This window comes from Anomaloglossus baeobatrachus, chromosome 6, assembly GCF_048569485.1.
Source record: "Anomaloglossus baeobatrachus isolate aAnoBae1 chromosome 6, aAnoBae1.hap1, whole genome shotgun sequence".
Lineage (NCBI taxonomy): Eukaryota > Metazoa > Chordata > Amphibia > Anura > Aromobatidae > Anomaloglossus > Anomaloglossus baeobatrachus.
Window position 1 is genome coordinate 30,546,519 of NC_134358.1, and position 20,476 is coordinate 30,566,994.

Sequence of the window (20,476 nt, forward strand, 5' to 3'; positions counted from 1 at the left end):
CTCCCACCTTTCGGAACCTTTGGGACTCCCCTTATCTAATAATATGGAGGTTCTGACATTTTAGGATAAAGTTATACCTCTAAATATAACCCTTACCAGATCCCTTTCACTTTTTGGGGGGTCTATAAAAAGAATGTATCAAAAATTCTCAATTGCCTTTGCCTTTAACACTTACAGTAGACTTTATACGCTTCTAGGACTTGAGACAACCTGAAATCTGAATCCTACAAACCAAGGCATCTGGAGGTGATTCCACAGACTGTAGTTTCCTTCTGTAAGTAGAGGTTACAAAAACTCAAATTTGCTAACTTAGCCACTTTATTAATTCCCAAAGTTTTTGATGTGCGTCCACTAAGCCACAGTCCTGAATAAAGTTTGCCAACTTGGATAGAGTTGGCCACCTTGGAGTTGGCCCCCTTGGATAAAGTTGGCCACCTTGGAGTTGGCCCCCTTGGATAGAGTTGGCCACCTTGGAGTTGGCCACCTTGGAGTTGGCTACCTTGGATAGAGTTGGCCATCTTGGATAGAGTTGGCCACCTTGGAGTTGGCCACCTTGGAGTTGGCCACCTTGGATAAAGTTGGCCACCTTGGAGTTGGCCCCCTTGGATAGAGTTGGCCACCTTGGAGTTGGCCACCTTGGAGTTGGCTACCTTGGATAGAGTTGGCCACCTTGGATAGAGTTGGCCACCTTGGAGTTGGCCACCTTGGCTAGAGTTGGCCACCTTGGAGTTGGCCACCTTGGAGTTGGCCACCTTGGAGTTGGCCACCTTGGAGTTGGCCACCTTGGATAAAGTTGGCCACCTTGGATAAAGTTGGCCACCTTGGATAAAGTTGGCCACCTTGGATAGAGTTGGCCACCTTGGATAGAGTTGGCCACCTTGGATAGAGTTGGCCACCTTGGATAGAGTTGGCCACCTTGGATAGAGTTGGCCACCTTGGATAGAGTTGGCCACCTTGGATAGAGTTGGCCACCTTGGATAGAGTTGGCCACCTTGGCTTGGAGATTGGGCATCAGAACATATCAGAACACCTGTTTTCCTTTTCGGCTGGGTGACTTTGAGAATTGTTTTGCATATCTTATGGAAAAACATTTTGAGTCTTGCTAAACCGACTTTCCCAAAGCACAACTGTCTGAGATGTCGAGGACATCAAGGTCAGGTTCTATAGACTTATACTAGAAGGCTGAAAACTCCCCAATTCCCCGTGTACGGAGGAGAGCGCGGCCATGAGAATAATGCAACAATTTCCAATTTAGCCTTTCCAACTTGTGATAAACTGGTCTTGATGAGAATGTCAGGGGAGACACGAGGCAGACAGAAGGAAGGAAAATACAACATGGCACATTTGGAAGCCGGGAACCAACCATCTCGTATAGGGATTGTGACTCGCCAAGAACGCAACACATAATACAGCAGAGGAAACAATATATGGAGAGTCGCTTTCCACTGGCAAGAGGCGCTTCATTTGCATAGTTAAAATCCCTCCATCTGTGATACTGTAAAGCATTTACAAATACCGGGAATGCCACATTCAGAAGTAATGGGGCCCCATAAAACAAGCTGGAAGGGTAGAGAATAGTAAAATAGTGAAAGGCAACATGCTGCTGGGCAGATAATGGGATACTATTGGTATGAAGTCAAGACTGACAGAATCCAAAGTGAAGATGTATCAGAGTGGAATATTTCATCAAACTCAGTGGAAACGCTCAACTGGGAAAGACAAAAATGAGATATTTACAACATGTAGTCCTATAGAAAAATAATGAAGGGTGGTCTCGCTATATATGGTGCCATGGGGGAAAGGGGTTGTAATTGGAGAATATGTGTACAGTGCCACAAAAGGAGACAGTGGGCTCCTTCCACTTACTTTGTATTGACCTGGGTATATAGATACAAAACTATACATATAGAAATGGGGGTGGTGGGGTCCATCTACTTACTTTGTATTGACCTGGGTATTTAGATATAGAACTATACATATAGAAATGGGGGTGGTGGGGTCCGTCTACTTACTATGTATTGACCTGGGTATTTAGATATAGAACTATATAGATAGAAATAGGAGTGGGGTGGTCCGTCCACTTACTGTATATAGATACAGAACTATTCAGATATAAATGGGGGTAGTAGGGTCCATCTACTTACTTTCTATTGATCTGGGTATTTAGATATAGAACGATATAGATAGAAATGGTGGTTTGGGGGTCCTTCCACTTACTTTGTATTGACCTGAGTATATAGATACAGAACAATACAGAGAAAAATGGGGTTGGTGGGGTCCGTCCATCTACTTTGTATTGACCTTCGTATTTAGATATAGAACTATATAGATAGAAATAGGCGTAGTGGGGGTCCGTCCACCTACTTTGTATTGACCTGTGTATTTAGATATAGAACTATGTAGACAGAAATAGGCATAGGGTGGTCCGTCCACCTACTTTGTATTCACCTGGGTATTTAGATATAGAATTATGTAGACAGAAATAGGCGTAGGGGGGTCCGTCCACCTACTTTGTATTTACCTGGGTATATAGATACAAAACTATACATATAGAAATGGGGGTGGTGGGGTCCGCCTACTTACTTTGTATTGACCTGGGAATTTAGATATAGAACTATATAGATAGAAATAGGCGTGGGGGGGGGGGTCCGTCCATCTACTTTGTATTGACCTGGGTATTTAGATATAGAACTACACAGATAACAATGGGGGTGGTGAGGTCCGTCCACCTACTTTGAATTGACGTGGGTATTTATATATAGAACTATATAGATAGAAATGGGGGTGGGGGGGTCCATCCATTTACTTTGTATTGACCTTTGTATTTAGATATAGAACTATGTAGACAGAAATAGGCATAGGGGGGTCCGTCCACCTACTTTGTATTAACCAGGGTATTTAGATACAGAACTATACAGATAGAAATGGGGGTGGTGAGGTCCATCCACTTACTTTGGATTAACCTGGGTATTTAGATACAGAACTATACACATAGAAATGGAGGTGGAGGGTCCATCCACTTTTTATTGACCCTGGTATTTAGATATAGGACTATACTGATAGAAATCTGAACCTTTGTCTCAATTAAATAAAAAGTCCAGTGACAGTACTAAGCTGTATCAAGTGACAAACCCAGCTCTGCTCCATGTAAAATAATGTCACACAAAAAAATATCCCTAACAAATTTGTTCCATTCGGTTCTAATGATGAAAAAAATAAAAAATAAAAATTCCATAAGAATATTCATAGGCATCAAGAAAGAGATATGTGAGGCTACAATGCCAGTTCATACAGGATGTCACATTACATATACTGGGATGATACAATGTATACTTGCCACACAGAGCTGGTGAAGGTGATATCATTATATACATAGCAGGATATATAGGCATCAAAGCATCTGAGTCCATCAATATTAATATCTGCACGTTACATCTGTATCTAGCGCTCATCAATAAAGACAGGCCTGAGTAATCATTAAGAAATATAGGTAAGACATTTAAATGGATGTAGCAGAGCCGAGTTTGATCATTTGTGTTATAAACTATGATATTATGTATTGCTGATGTGGAAAACTGTCTGTATAGAGCCAATGACATGACAAATTCAGCTCTGCTGCATCAGTGTACATAAAAAGAGATGCACAAAAGATGTTTTCCTGTCCATACACCCACACAATAGAGTCTACAGACAAGAAATGCTGATAATATTCCACAAATGTATGATTGAGGGGAAAATGAACAGCTCACAAGAGGTCTTAATAACAGCAATAGAAAGATGCCATGACTGGTGGGCAATATAATATAGAGAAACCTGCATAGGGAGCAGGGGGGAGGGGGATCATGATAAATTAACCACCTCTGCCACAGAGTGGAGACTAATGAGACTTAACTGCAGCCTGATATCACTCCTCCAGGACGCCCTGGGAATAGGACAGTGCCAACTTACAAGAAATTCCTATTAACGGCATCTTGGAGAGAGGAAAACCTTCCACCTCCTTCCACAGTAATGAGAAATTAAATATTCCCCATCTAACAGAAGTACATGCAAGAGCCTTGAGAGGATCTGTTACAGCCATGCACAGGAGGACTACTACACCCAGCAGATCTCCATGATGTAATCAGCCTATGGATACAGGGATGGGAGAGGAATGAGCACGGTCACGTGGCCGCCTTCATTACTGACAACGTTCTATTTGGAAATTCAACGTTCTATTTACAAAGCATTCGCTTCTCTCTTGTTACATGAGGTTCTATTGACCCTAGAATCGGTATTGACTCCAACAGGAGGAGAGCGGGGGGCTGGGGGGCTGGAGGGGGGCTCTGAACCATCAGAATATATCACTCGCATTGATCACAATTGATTTGAAAGTAATTGCATTTCTCCATGTTATGAATCCAGATAAACGATGTCATAAAAGGGTAAGGAATACCCATAGGGGTTTTTACAATATCACTACCTCCCCCTTCCCCTGCAAGCAATGGTGGCAAAGTTACACACAGTCCAGGATAAAGTGCATGGACGGCTCAGGGAGGGCACCTGTCCAGATCTCAGGAGATCCCCCTACCTGCCCAGATCCCAGGAGATCCTTCCAGCTGCCCAAGTCCGAAGAGATCCCCCTGTCCAGACCCTAGGAGATTCACCTATCAACCTAAATCTTAAGAGATCCCCATTTGCCCAAATCCCAGGAGATCCACGCATCTGCCCAGATCCCAGGAGATCTCCCTATCTGTTCAGATCCTAGGAGATCCCCCAGCTGCCCAAATCCGAAGAGATCCCCCTATCTGTCCAGATCCTAGGAGGTCCCCCCAGCTGTCCAAATCCGAAGAGATCCCCCTATCTGTCCAGATCCTAGAAGATTCATCTATCAACCCAAATCTTAACAGATCCCCATCTGCCCAACTTCCAGGAGATCCATACCTCTGCCCAGATCCCAGGAGTTCCATCCATCTGCCCAGATCCCAGGAGATCAACCCAGCTGACCAAATCCGAAGAGATGCCCCTATCTGTCCAGATCTTAGGAGATTCACCTATCCACCTAAATCTTAAGAGATCCCCATCTGCCCAAATCCCAGGAGAGCCATCCATCTGCCCAGATCCCAGGGGATCTCCTCACCAGCCCAAATCCCAGGAAAGCCACAAGACATCTGCCTGAGAGGTGCATCACCTGCTGAAATACAGAAGCGGTGACCTGATCGTGGAATCTTCCAGCTGACTGTAACCTGAGCTGTGCAGACCCCTCCTGACATTGAGCTCTCATCCATCCCCTGCACCATCATCATCCCCCTGTCCAGGTGCCATAGAGGTGGGCTCCTCACCTTCAGTCACCATCCTAAGCGCGTGGGTAAAGGAGGGGTCCAAGGCGTCCTTTTCAGCCAAGAGTTGGGGCAAATACTTCTCCATTCCAGTAACGCAGAAGCGACAACAACAGTCCGAGAGCAAAAAGCTGCAGGAAAATGTGCACTGCTACAACTACGTGCACTACTACTCCCAGCAGGGACAGTCATACAGCGGGAGACGCGGAGGAAACACAGCGACAATCCACAGCTCCTCTGCCTCCTCCGGACTGTGCGCGGCGGCGGCGGCTGTGCGCTCTATAAACTCTGCTGCATCCCCCGCCCGAGCTCCTCCTCCAGACACAGTCCTCACTGATCCCTCCGCCACCAGCAAATGGATCCTTCCGCCGATCACTGTCCCTGGTACTGATCCGCGCATTCTCTGCAGCCGCTGTCCCTGGTGCTGATCCATGTTCTGTGCAGCCGTTGTTCCTGGTGCTAATACACTTTCTATGCAGCCGCTGTCCTGGTGCTAATACACTTTCTAGGCAGGTATTGTCCCTGATACTGATCCACATTCTCTGCAGCTGCTGTCCCTGGTTCTGATCCACGTTCTATGTAGTTGTTGTTCCTGGTTCTGATCCACTTTCTATGCAGCCATGGTCCCTGTTGCTGATCCACGTTTATGCAGCCGTTGTCCCTGGTGCTGATCCACTTTCTATGCAGCCCTTGTCCCTGGTACTGATCCATGTTCTAAGCAGCCATTGTTACTGGTGCTGATCCATGTTCTAAGCAGCCATTGTTACTGGTGCTGATCCACGTTCTATGCAGCCATTGTCCCTGGTGCTGATCCACATTTTATGCAGCCGTTGTCTCTGGTTCTGATCCACGTTCTATGCAGCCATTGTCCCTGGTGCTGATCCACATTTTATGCAGCCGTTGTCTCTGGTTCTGATCCACGTTCTATGCAGCCATTGTTGCTGGTGCTGATCCGCACATTCTCTGCAGCCGTTGTCCCTGGTGCTGATCCATATTTTATGCAGCTGTTCTTACTGGCTCTGATGCATGTTCTATGCAGCCGTTGTCCCTGGTGTTGATCCACATTTTATGCAGCCGTTGTCCCTGGTTCTGATCCACGTTCTATGCAGCCGTTGTCCCTGGTGCTGATCCGCACATTCTCTACAGCTGTTGTCCCTGGTGCTGATCCATATGTTATGCAGCTGTTCTTTCTGGTTCTGATGCATGTTCTATGCAGCCGTTGTCCCTGGTTCTGATCCACATTCTATTCAGACGTTGTCCCTGGTGCTGACCCACGTTCTATTCTGACGTTGTCCCTGGTGCTGATCCACGATTATGCAGCCGTTGTTCCTGGTACTGATCCATCTTCTGTGCAGCCGTTGTCCCTGGTGCTGATCCACTTTCTATGCAGCTGTTTTCCCTGGTACAGATCCAAATTCTAGGCAGCCGTTCTTCCTGCTACTGATCCATGTTCTCTGCTGTGGACAATGGCTGCATAGAATATGGATCAGCACCATTGACAACGGTTGCACAAAACTAGTGTATCAGCACCAGGGACAACAACTCCATAGAAAGGGTGGATCAGCACCAGGGACAATGGATGCAGAGCCTAGAACGTGGAGCAGCACCAGGGAGAACACCTGCTTAGAATGCATGGATCAGCACCAGGGACAACAGCTGAATAGAACGTGGATCAGCACCAGGAACAACAGCTGCATAGAATGCATGGGTGAGCACCAAGGACAATGGCTGCATAGAACGTGGATCAGCACCAAAGACAACAACTGAATAAAAAGTGGATCAGCACCACGGAGAATGGCTGCACAAAACCAGTGGATCAGCACCAGGGACAGCAGCAGCATAGAATGTGGATGAGCACCAGGGACAACAGCTGCATAGCTTGCGCGGATCAGCATTAGGGATGGCGACTGCATAGAACGTGGATCAGTACCATGGATAATGGCTGAATAAAAAGTGGATCATCACCAGGGACAACAGCTGCATACAATGTAGATAAGCACCAGGGACAACGGCTGGATAGAAAGTGTGGATCAGCACTAGGGATAGTGACTGCATAGAACATGGATCAGCACCATCAACAACGGCTGCATTAAACGTGGATCAGCACCAGAGACAATGACTGAATAAAAAGTGGATCAACACCAGGTACAATGGCTGAAGAGAACATTGATCAGTACCATGGACATCGGCTGTATAGAACATGTGGATCAGCACCAGGAGCAATGGCTGCATAGAATGTGGATCATTCATGACCAGTGACAATGGTTGCATACAGCATGGATAAGCACCAGACACAATGGCTGCATAGAATGTGTATCAGCACCAGGGACAACAGATTCGTAGAACATACGGATCTTCAACAGGGGCAGCCATTGTTCTTTATGCTGATGCACATTCTATGCGGCCGTTGTCCCTGGTGCTGGTCCACGCACTCTATGCAGTCGCCATTCCTGAAGCTGATCAACATTCTAGGCAGCCATTGTGCCTGGTTCTGATCAGCAAGTTTGCATGTCAAATTTGGCAAGACATCATGAATTTCGGGCTTAGTACCAGCTGAGAATACAAAGCTGGTATTAACCCCTTTATTACCCAGCATGCCACCGCCAATAGGGCCTCTGGATGAGCCGGTTAAAGTGCCAGGAAATGGTGCTAAGAAACAATGCACCATTTCCAGGGGTGGCTGTGGGCTGCAGTTTTTAGCGTGGGGGTCCAGAACGCTTGGGCCTTACCACGCTGAGAATCCCAGCCGCCAGCTGCCTGGTTTTATCTTACTGGCAATCAAAATACGGCGGGAGCCCTGCATTTTTTTTTAAATTATTTTCTTAAAATAATTTAAAGAAAAATTAATAGGCTTCTTGTATTTTGATTGACAGACATTTCAGACTCCATCTTTATTACCCAAAATAAACCTCTCCAACGTAGTCCAAAGGCGGGTGAGCATCTTCAGTTCTGCTACATCTGTGGAGGAGACAAACACAGGTCTGCTCACACAGACTCAGCTGAAAGCAGTCATAGACTCCACCCAAGTGCATAGCTTAGCCGGTCAGCTGTGTCCCCATGTAACATACACTGACACTACAGGAGCTTGCATGATGTCATAGCCATGTGACCAGTCTGCAAAAAACGAGGTAATACAACATTTGCATCTGACTGGTCACTTGGCTATGACACCACGGAAGGTCCTTTAGTCAGTGTCGGTTACCGGGAGGGTACAGCAATGATCGGACGTGAAAGCAGAAGCGGCCGGGAGACAGAGTCTGCAGGACACATCGCGGGACCTGTAAGTATAATGTCAATGTTTATTATTAATGATATTCTGTATTTACAGCCCCCCCTCCTCCCGCCCGATCCCATAACTGTAAAGTCCAAGTTCAGTGTTCGGACGCAAGTTCTCGTTGTCTCAAAACCCGAACTAGAATTTTACAAAATGTTTGGGTGAGGCTCCTGATCTTCTGGCACCTCAAGGGCTCCGCCAAAGTGACATGGCACCCGCAAACCATTCCAGCTAAATCTGAAGTCCAATATGGTGTTCCTTCCCTTTTAAATTTTGCACTGTGCCTTAAAATAATTTTTTGGCCACATGTGGGGTATTGGCGTACTCAGGAGAAATTGTGTAACAAATAGCATGATCCAATTTCTCCTTTTACCCTTTCTGAAAATTAAAACGTTGGGGCCAAAGCAACATTTTAGTGGAAAAAAATTATATATTTTTACTTTCAAAGCCCAATGCTATATAATTCCGTGAATCACTTGAGGGTTACAATTGCTCACTGCATACCAAGATGAATTCTTTTAGAGGTGTAGTTTCCAGAATAGGGTCACTTGTGTGAGTTTCTGCTGTATATCAGCGGATCGTCAAATGTGACATGGCGTCTGCGAACCGTTCCAGCCAAAAAATGGCCATGCTGTGCTCCCAAACTTTGGTCTTCCACTACACGTGTTGTATCGGTGTACTCTGGAGAAATTGAACAACATATTTTATGGGGCATTTATTCATGTTACACTGAGAAAATACAAAATTTGGAGCTAAAACAATTTTTTTAGAGAAAAGAATAGATTTTTTTTATTTTCATGGCATAACGTTATGAAATTCTGTGAAGCACCTGGGGGTTTAATGTGCTCACCAAAAATCTAGATAAATTCCTTGAGAGGTCTAATTTTCAAAATGTGGTCACTTGTGGGGGAGCTCCACTCTTTAGGCACATCAGAGGCTCTCCAAATGCAACAAGGCGTCTGCTACAAATTCTAGTCAATTTTGAGTTCTAAAAGTCAAATGTTGCTCCTTCTCTTTCACGCCCTGCTGTGCAGCCAACCTGTAGTTTTCTACCACATATGGGGTATCAACCTACTCAGGAGACATTGCACGACAAATAATGTGATGTGTTGTTTCCTCTTACCCTTGTGAAAATGCAAATTTTAGGGCTAATACAACATTTTTGTAGAAAAAACTTTTAATTTTTATTTTCTTGGCTCCATGTTATAACATTTTGAGAAGCCGGTTCAAGGTGCTCCCCACACATCTAGATAAAATCCTTTAATGGTCTAGTTTCCAAAATGAGGTCACTTTCTTGGGATTTCCACTCTTTAGGCAAATCAGGAGCTCTGCAAATGCAAAATGAAGTCCGGTATTGATTCCACACAATTTTGCTTTACAAAATTCAAATGGCGCTCCTTCCCTTCTGAGCCCTGCCGTGCTCCCAAACAGTAGATTTCCACCATGTATGCGTTACTAGTGTACTCAGGAGAAATTGCACAACAAATTGTATGGTGTATTTTGTCTTCTTACTCTTGTGTAAATGCAAAATTTGGGACTAAAGTAACATTTTCATGGGAAAAAAAGTAACATTTTCATTTTTCCTTGCACATTGCTTTAGTTCTTGTGAAGGACGTGAAGGGTTAATAAACTCCTTGGATGTGGTTTTGAGCAGCATGAGGTGTGTAGTTTTTAGAATGGTATCACTATTGGGTATCTTCTGTCACCTCTGAAAGTCACTTCAAATGTAATGTGGTCCCTAAAAAAATGGTTTTGTACGTTTGTTGGAAAAATGAGAAATTGGTGTTAAACGTTTAAGGGGTACTTTGCACGCTGCGACATCGCTAGCCGAGCTGCTCGGATCCGGATCCGCGGTGGCTCGAGGGGCGTCCGGACTCGGGGGTCTCGTGGCCACTCGAATGAAGGGGGAGTATTTACAGGGGATGGTGTATGAAATAGTTTGTGATGCCACCCGTGGTGCGTGGTAAGGTGGAGTACCACCGCTGCGGCTGAGAGTACCCGGTGGCGATGGAGTGGGCAGCCAGGTGTTTAACCCTTCCAAGGGTAGGGGGGATACCCCAGGACTCGGTGATGGTGACAGGGATGTGCCATTTGGGAGGTAAAGGTCCCTTGCGTACACACTTAGTCCAATAACGATGACACCGACAACTGTAGTAAACCAAAGTTCTGGACACTGCTGCCGCTAAGGGGGAGCACGCCTGGGTCCCATTTCCATTGGTGTTGCCTGTTGATCTGTGACCTTCCCTTGGCACCTTGTTTTTCTCTGGTTGGTCCCTGTAGCCTGAAACTAGTCAGGTCCCGCTCCCCAGTATGGCTAACTGAGGGAACTTGCTCTCAGGGTTCACGCTTGGGATTTCTTGGACCGTATTTGTGGAAAGTCCTATCCCTCTCGTTGCGCTAGTACTCCAATTTTGAAGCGGGTGGAGAGCGGATCTTGAAGGCTCTGTTCTCGTTGTGTAAATTGTCAGGATGCCTGAAGCTACTCCCTAGGGTCCACGTACCCTGTCGTGCCCTGGTCCAAGCCCGGTGATGGTACAAAGCCGCCGGCTGTCCTCCATGACAATGCCGTGCCCCTTGTCACGATCCCCTGTGACCGGGGGTCCAGCTCCTACCAGGCCCAGACCAAGGTCTGCTACCAAGTAACTTCAAGGAGTCCAGCTCCTGACCTCCTCTCACTTTTACCTCCTATTTCAACTGAACTGCTCCTGACACTCCTGACCTCCCCTTGACCAACTGCCCAAATGGGCGACCCTATTCAACTCAGGCCGTCCACTGGTGTGTCTGGTGGGTGTGGTGCAGAGTGTCCCTAGCATTTTGATTAGCTGATCTTTGGCAACACCATTTTGTTAGGGACCCGTAAACAAGGAGGAGGTGGATATTGCACAGAAGGGCAGATTGCACAATACCCTGAGACAACCTGATAGGCCAGAGCGTCACATATGCATAGTGCAAAATCCAAAGTTCATGCAAACTCAAAGTACATTCATAATGCATCTAGTATCTTTCTAAATACTTGACCAACGCACGTTTCACCATGGCACCTTCTTAGGGTTGATATGGGAAGAAGCTCAAGTGAAACATAAGGTAAATATACTAGATGTACTATGTATTTACTTTGAGTTCGTATCAGCCTTGGATGATACTGTGCAAACACTCTTTGAGATTGTAGGAAACTTACATTTTGATATGATCTGACCTTTTTGTTTGTCATCCATAGACATCAGTGATAACATTCCATAGGTATGCACTTTCTATGAAACTATGATAACTTGTCATGGCCATCGCGTGGGTTCAGACACTGTACCTCCTTGATCACCGCCGCATCTCCAGCTGATGTTAAAGCCGGGACCCGGCTTTCACTGCTGGAAGCAGTCCCCACGCCGCTCCCGGAAGTTTAACCCCATGAATGCTGCGATCAGTATGATCGCAGAATTTAGGAATCAGGGAGAGGAATTGCTTACCTCTCCATGGTGATAGGGTCCCTGTAATGCGATCACAGGTACCTGATCGCTGCCATGGTAATTCTGGGTCGTCACCGTGATGAACCCCGGGTTACTGAGCTATGGGGAGCCTCACACACCATGATTTATGCACAGTCTGTAAAGCGAAGTGCTGCAATATAATCCACTGTAGTGATAAAGCATTGCAGGGGATTATAGAAAAGCAGAAAAAACCTCAGAACCAATTGACACGCTGCTTCTTTTTGCAACAATGAAATCTGCAAGAACAAAGAAGCAGCGTGTGCACAGCAAGTCACGATTCTCATAGACTTCGATGGGATGCTTTTTCCTTGTTTTAATTGATTAAAATAAGGAAGCAAGAAAAAACGCATGAAAAAAGCAAAAAAAGCCACGTGGTACAAAATCTTATATTAGTTGTTTTGTCTTCAGTCTTCATTGAGACATATATTTGCTTTATTCATTGTGTTTTGATTGTTGTTTAATCCCTTTATTTTTTACCTTTATATCAGCTGTTATATTGTGCCTTCCTTGGTAGCTATATACAGACCAATAGTTTGGACACACCTCATTCAAAGAGTTTTCTTTATTTTCAGGACTCTGAAAACTGTAGATTCACATTGAAGGCATCAAAACTATGAATTATCACATGTGGAATGAAATACTTAAAAAAGTGTGAAACAACTGAAAATATGTCTTATATTCTAGGTTCTTCACAGTAGCCACCTTTTGCTTTGTTACTGTTTTGCACACTCTTGGCATTCTCTTGATGAGCTTCAAGAGATAGTCACCGGAAATGGTCTTCCAACAGTCTTGAAGGAGTTCCCAGAGATGCTTAGCACTTGTTGGCCCTTTTTCCTTCACTCTGCGGTCCATCTCACCCCAAACCATCTCGATTGGGTTCAGGTCTGGTGACTCTAGAGGCCAGGTCATCTGGCGTAGCATCCCATCACTCTCCTTCTTAGTCAAATAGCCCTTACACAGCCTGGAGGTGTGTTTGGGGTCATTGTCCTGTTGAAAAATAAATGATGGTCCAACTAAACGCAAACCAGATGGAATAGCATGCCGCTGCAAGATGCAACAGTGTCACCAGCAAAGCACCCCCACACCATCACACCTCCTCCTCCATGCTTCATGGTGGGAACCAGGCATGTAGAATCCATCCGTTCACCTTTTCTACAAAGACACGGTGGTTGGATCCAAAGATCTCATTTGGACTCATCAGACCAAAAGCACAGATTTCCACTGGTCTAATGTCCATTCCTTGTGTTCTTTAGCCCAAACAAGTCTCTTCTGCTTGTTGTCTGTCGTTAGCAGTGGTTTCCTAGCAGGTATTTTACCATGAAGGCCTGCTGCAGAAAGCCTCCTCTTAACAGTTATTCTAGAGATGAAAAGGTGTGTCCAAACTTTTGGTCTGTACTGTATATCCATGGTGAAAGCCCCATCACAATTTAATATACAGTTTTATTCATTTTTATTCATTAAGTAGTTATCTTTTTCAGCACACTTGCAGTTGATTTTTGTAGGTCTTGGAGTTCTAGCTGACGTGTCACAAGTTTCTGACCTCAGTGATAATAACTGGTAGTTTTTACATCTGCGTACAAGTCCAGGAGGACCACAATTTTTATTTTATTTTTGCCTAGGGATATTTTGTGTGGATTCTTGTGCTTGAACCGCTCCTTGGGATATGATAGTATTAGAAGTTCAGACATCTTCTGCGGATATGATTGCTAGCCTCGGGGAACACTGTAGGGTGCGTAGAAGTAGGCTTTCCATGTCCCCTGGCATCAGTAATCAGACTTGGCTTGAAGCATCTGCTTTGCGTTGAGTTGGTACGTTGCTTATATACGTGATGTTTTCTTGCTGTGTTACATACATATAGCAGCACAATCCTTACAATCTTCCATCACGTTGCGTGACAAAACGTGTATAGTTTTCTCCACTCCACACTGAGATCCAACACAATGTGTGACCTCCTCCTTCCACCCAACCATAATCTGCTCGAGCAGCACGTTCCCTCTATCTCCAATGTTCAGTGCCTGAAGATTATGAAACCCCAGGCCCGATCCGTTTATTGTTATTTGTCACAACACCACGTGTCTCCAGATCCTACCTCTGCCCTCACACATTACAACAAAGTGTGTTCCCCTCTTCCACCCCCATTTCATTCTGAAAAGAGAGAGAGAAATAAAGAGGGGAAAAGAGAGAGGGAATTGGAGAGGGGGAGTTATAAAGAGAGAGAGAGAGAGAGAGGAAAACAGCAAGATTGAAATAAAGTGAGAGAAAGAATGAGAAAGATTGAGAAGGAATGAAGCAATGTAGCGGTGGCATCCCTCCAGGGCTGCCGATTTACTCACTGGCGCCACCAGGTTGCGTTTTCCCCTGTAGCTACCCATGTGCTCATCTACACGCACACCAGCCCTCTTGTTAAAGAGCCGGCCCGCTTTTTCCAGGAAATGGCTCCCAGCCATGAGCACTATGTATTTAAGGCACCCTCCCATTAGGCGAGGTGCCTGCACAATGCCTTTAGTTAGTCAGTTTTTAGTCTGCTAGCTAGTTAGATGTCAAGTCCTGATCTCCTGTCCTGTTATCCCTAAAGGCCACTTTACATGCTGCAATCTCGCTAGCGATATCGCTAGTGAGCGCACTCGCCCCCGTCGTTTGTGTGTCACGGGCAAATCGCAGCCCGTGGTGCACCATATCGTTAGGCCCCATCACACATACTTACCTTCCCTGTGATGTCGCTGTGGCCGGCGAACTGCCTCCTTTCTAAGGGGGCGGTTCGTGCGAAGTCACAGCAACGTCACACGGAGGCGGCCAATAGAAGCGGAGGCGCGGAGAGCAGCCGAAGGAAAGACACACCCACCTCGTTGCCGGAGGACGCAGGTAAGCTGTGTTCATAGTTCCCGGGGTGTCACACGTAGCGATGTGTGCTGCCTCAGGAATGACGAACAACCTGCGTGTAAAAGCAGCAACGATAATCGGGAATAGAACGACGTGTCAACGATCAGCGATAAGGTGAGTATTTTTGATTGTTAGCGGTTGTTCGTATGTTTCACACGCAACGACATTGCTAACGAGGCCGGATGTGGCTCACGAATTCCGTGACCCCCAGCGATATCTTGTTAGCGATGTCGCTGCGTGTAAAGCGGCCTTTAGTGCATCACCTGTACCTGCCTTCCCATACCTATTTTCCCTGCTGTGCTTACCATATCTGTCCATACTCACCTGCCTGTCTGCCTCAGTCATCCTGCCTGTACCTGCTTACATCTGTGTCCATACCAGTGTCCGTACCTGCCCTGGGGGTTTGCTGCCACAATCCCGGTAACTGACGCCTCACAGCGCTTAGTTAAGCCCCTTCCACTAAAGCGGGCTTTACATGCTATGACATATCTAACGAGATGTCGGTGGGGTCACGTCGTAAGTGACGCACATCCGGCATCGTTAGTGATGTCGTAGCGTGTGACAGCTATGAACGAGCAGAAATACTCACCTTCTCGTTCATCGTTGACACGTCACTCATTTTCTAAAAATCGAACGTCGGGTTGTTCAATGTTCCCGAGGCAGCACACATCGCTCCATGTGACACCCTGGGAACGATGAACTGCAGCTTAACTGCGTCCTGCCGGCAATGCGGAAGGAAGGAGGTGGGCGGGATGTTTATGTCCCGCCCATCTCCGCCCCTCCGCTTCTATTGGCCAGCCGCTGTGTGACGTCGTGGTGGCGCCGAACGTCCCTCCCCCTTCAGGAAGTGGATGTTCGCCACCCACAGCGAGGTCGTTTGGAAGGTAAGTGCATGTGACGGGGGTTACAACATTGTGCGACACGGGCAGCAAATTGCCTGTGCCGCACAAACGATGGGGGCGGGTGCGATCGCACGATAGATCGTACTGTTTAAAGCAGCCTTTAGTTAAGCCCCTTCCACTAAAGGGTAATCCCGGGTCCTCCCTGTGGTCCAGTGGATCCACTACTCCGGGTCACTGCCTCTTCACTGGCCACGAGAGTTACAAGCAAGAGGGGGAACGAGAGAGGAAAGGAGTAAGAGAGAGAAAAAAAAGAGAAAGAAAGAGAAGGAAAAGTGGAAAAGAGATAGAAATAGAGGGATACAAAGAGAGAAATAAAAAGCAAGACTGAAAGAAAGTGAGAGAAAAATCAAGAAAGGGGGAGAAAAACAGAGAACAAGAGAGAGGAGAAAGAGAGGGGGAAAGGGACAGTAAGGAAGAGAGAGGAGAGGGAGCGAAATAGAAGGGAAAAGAGAGTGAGAGTGATAGAGTAAGTGGGAGAGGGGAAACGAGGGAATGAAAAAGAGAGAAACAGAGCAAGATTGCAAGAGCGAGAGAGGAAGAAAGAGAGAGGGAAAAGTATTGGACATTATAAAACACGCTGCCGCATATTATCATGTCATATCATGTTACATATATAATGTATTGTATCTAATAAGGTTTTAATATTATAACATGTCGTGTTCTTACGAAAATTGTATTAAAATGTAAGCGTAAAGGGTGCTTTACACGCTGCGACATCGCTAAGGATATATTGTCGGGGTCACGTCGTTAGCGACATCGCAGCGTGTGACACCAAGGAGCGACGATCAACGATCACAAAAATGGCAAAAATCGTTGATCGTTGACACGTCGCCCTTTTTCATAATATCGTCGGTGGTGCATGCCACTGGTTGTTCGCCGTTCTTGCGGCACCACACATCGCTATGTGAGACACCGCAGGAACAACGACCATCTCCTTACCTGCGTCCACCAGCAATGCGGAAGGAAGGAGGTGGGCGGCATGTTACGGCCGCTCATCTCCGCCCCTCCTCCTCTATTGGCCGGCCGTTTAGTGATGCCGCTGTGACGCCGAACGCACCTCCCCCTTGAGGGAGGGATTGTTCGGCGGTCACAGAGACGTCGCTGACCAGGTATGTTCGTGTGACGCTGCTGTAGTGATATTGTTCGCTACGGCAGCGATCACCAAATGTCGCACGAACGACGGGGGCAGGTGGTAAAGCTCGCGACATCGCTAGCGATCGCTAGCGATGTCGCAGCGTGTAAAGCACCCTTAAGAAAACGTCATATTCTGGACAGTGCACAGACCTCTTGGTTGTAAAGAAAATCTTAGCTGTGGCTCTACTGTACAGTGACAAGGTAATCTCATGGCATTCAGTACTAAAGGACCACTGGGATGTCCTGTTTCGCCATACAATGCTCCCTCAGGTGCTGAAAGTAGGAAGATATTCTGCCCTAGATGAACAATGAGTGTTTGCTGAATTTTCGAGCTCTCCAAGCTTATGTGCACACAGCATCTTTTTCAGCAAGACACCATCTGGAATCCGCAAGAAAAAGCTTCCCATGAGGCCTCCTTTACACGTATATGGAAAACAAACATGTTTTTCACTGATGTGTTAAAGGTGCATATGGCCCTTCGTATGCCATGGTTTTGGCACTTGTACGGGCATATGTGATACCACACGGAGATCAGGAAGTTTTTTCTCACCTGTTCCCTGGTGTTGCTGTGCACGCCGCTGATGCCTCCATTGCTGCTGCTTCTAGGTCCACGGTGCAGTGAATATTCATGAGTATAATGAGCAGACCTGGAAGCAAGTAACAGCAGCGCCAAAGACAGCATCGCTGGAGACAGGCGAGTATAGAAAATCATTTATTTCACAGACACATGTTTTCTCCGGTACATGTCACACGGATCACATCAGCGTGTAGTCCATATGACATCAGTGCTGCTGGAGAAAAACAAACTGTCTCCGTGTGAAACATTCGGACACGTGTGTGCGCTGCACAGACACACGGTCTGTGAGAAATCACTGATGTGTGCGCAGACCCGTTGATTTTGATAGGTATGTGTGTGTCCGTGATTCTGGTACGTATAAAATCGTTGTCATACGTACTGGAATCAATTACGTGGTTATACACAGAGAGCTGCCAATCAATGGTTAGGGCAGGGTTATACACAGCTGCCAATCAGTGGTGTGGGCAGAGTTATACACAGCTGCCAATCAGTGGTGTGAGCAGAGTTATACACAGCTGCCAATCAGTGGTGTGGGCGGGGTTATACACAGAGTGCTGCCAATCAGTGGTGTGAGAGGGGTTATACACTGAAAACTGCCAAACAGTGGTGTGGGTGGGGTTATACACAGCTGCCAATGAGTGGTGGGGTTGGGGTTATGCACAGAGAACTGCCAATCAGTTTTGTGTGTAAGGTTATACACAGAGAGTTGCCAATCAGTGATGTGGGTGGGGTTATGCACAGCTGCCAATCAGTGGTTTGAGTGGAGTTATACACAGTTGCCAATTAGTGGTGTGGGCAGAATTATACACATAGAGCTGCCAATCAGTGGAGTGGGTGGGGTTCTACACAGAGAGCTATCAATTAATTGCGTGGGTTGGGTTATACACAGAGAATGTAAATCAGTTGTGTGGGTGAAGTTATACACAGAGAGCTGCCAATCAGTGTTGTGGGTGGGGTTCTACACAGAGAGCAGCCAATCACTTGTGTGGACGGGGTTATACAGGGCTCAGGACTCTGAGGTCGGCTAGATCTGCACCAGGAAAAACTGTGATTGCATCATAACTATAGAACCAAGTAAACTAAGTGATACATCACTGGAATCAGGGTCTCTGTCCTTCCATCAGATTACATATCAAAAACCTATTGATTATTTTCCCTTTTATTTGGAACTATTCAAATAGAAATTCCTTACAAGTTGCCAGCATAGCTTGAAATGATGTTTCTGAACTGAAGTGAAGTATGTATGTAGATAATGGGGGAACTGCATCCAGACAATTAGTGATGAAAGCAAATAGAAGAAGAATACGGTGTCATGTTTTATAGAGGACTTAATGAGAGGCGCTGAATCAGCTTAGTATCAATTAGCCAAAGGGTTTTGGTAAGAGCAGAGCTTATCCTGACAAACAAGACGCAGATACAATATAACAGAATGGATGAAGTGTTGTGGTTTGGAGGGAAAGCCGCAGCCCTGGAGCCGAGAGGTGCTAATAGCGGCTTACAAAATGTATAATCACTGACGAGTCCATTACAATAAAACCATCTTAAAGGCAAAAACGCCTCGAAATGATTGAAAAAAAAAAAAAAAAAAAGAAAATACTTCTAAAATATTCAATCCTAACACAATGGGAGAAATTGACAAAACATAACACATTATAGGGAAGTGTCTAGAAAAATACCAGACGCTGTAACATTTTGCCCTAAGGCATTCATTTTTTCTCTCCTATATTTTAGTCTAGATTTTCTTTACATTTGTTTTTAATTCACCTTTACTCATGTAATGTTTTTTATCAGTCACCAGCAGCAGGGGTGCACTGGAGTCTAGGGGGACCCCAAAATCCCAAAAGGCCAATGGTATCAAAGACTTGCCTTAATTGGGGGCCCCATTGGAGCTTTTGCATTGGGGCACATGAGCTTTAACCACTTTACGACTGAGGACGTACCGGTATGTCCTAAATCATGTCGGGGTAATCACCACCGGCTGCTACGGTGAGCCGGCGTCGATCCCTGCACATGTCTGCTGATTAAAACAGCTGACATGTGTGCCTCGCAGGTGCAAGTGGATCCACGATCCACCCTTGCCTGTTAATCCTTAAGATCATGCTGTCGAAATGTGACAGCGCAATTTCAATGGACACGGAGCGGAAATCGCCTTTCCCTGTCACCATTGGAGACCCTGAGATGAAAGAACTGTGGATAAAAAGCGCAATAGGGTCTTACCCCAATATATATGGGGTATGAAATGAGCTGTATTACTCACCAAATGAAGTTGTGAAAGTCACAACTCCTATAAAAGCATGAAAATCCAGGTCATGGCAGCAGTCCTCAATTTGGCTGATAACAGAGAGTAGTAGAGATGGGTATTTCACGCTGCGCCAATGACCAATGATGAAGGTTTAAGATTAATGTTACTTTTATTTCATGCTCAGGTCAACGCGTTTCAGGACCCCCAGCTCTCTTCTTCAGGACAGGCAGGCAAAAGAACACCAAGCCGATGGTTACCAAGGTAGCAAAGGGTCATGAGATGACTCCTGTCCCTATCATGACATAGTTCCTGTTACAGTGGCTCTAACAAAAATGCGGCATTTCTCCTCATCATAGTTGTGCGGCTCTGACCAACAGAAATCTAATCAGTGATCAGACTGCAGGTCCTTATAGTCCTCTAGGGGGACTAGTAAAATAAATAAAAAAAAATTAAAAAAAAAAGTTTAAAAAAACCCTAAAAGTTCAAGTCACCCCCCAATCGCCTTCATTGAAAATTAAAGGGTTAAGAAAAGAAAAAATATACACATATTTGGTATCATCGCATTCATAAATGCCCGATCTATCAAAATATAAAATCGCTTAATCTGATTGGTAAACGGCGTAGTGGCAAAAGAATTACAAATGCCAAAATGACATTTTTTTGTTTGTTG

At 45.8% G+C, this 20,476-nt stretch overlaps 1 protein-coding gene across 1 annotated transcript in view; it reads right to left on the bottom strand.

Moving 5' to 3' along the window:
- KHDRBS3 (KH RNA binding domain containing, signal transduction associated 3) overlaps positions 1-5,504 on the bottom strand; it is a 172,928-nt gene extending 167,424 nt beyond the window's left edge. The window contains exon 1 of the mRNA XM_075316179.1: positions 5,319-5,504. Within this exon, the coding sequence (XP_075172294.1) occupies positions 5,319-5,403 (85 nt within the window). The 5' untranslated portion in view covers positions 5,404-5,504. The remainder of the gene's footprint in view (positions 1-5,318) is intronic.
- Between the last annotated feature and the right edge of the window lie 14,972 nt (positions 5,505-20,476).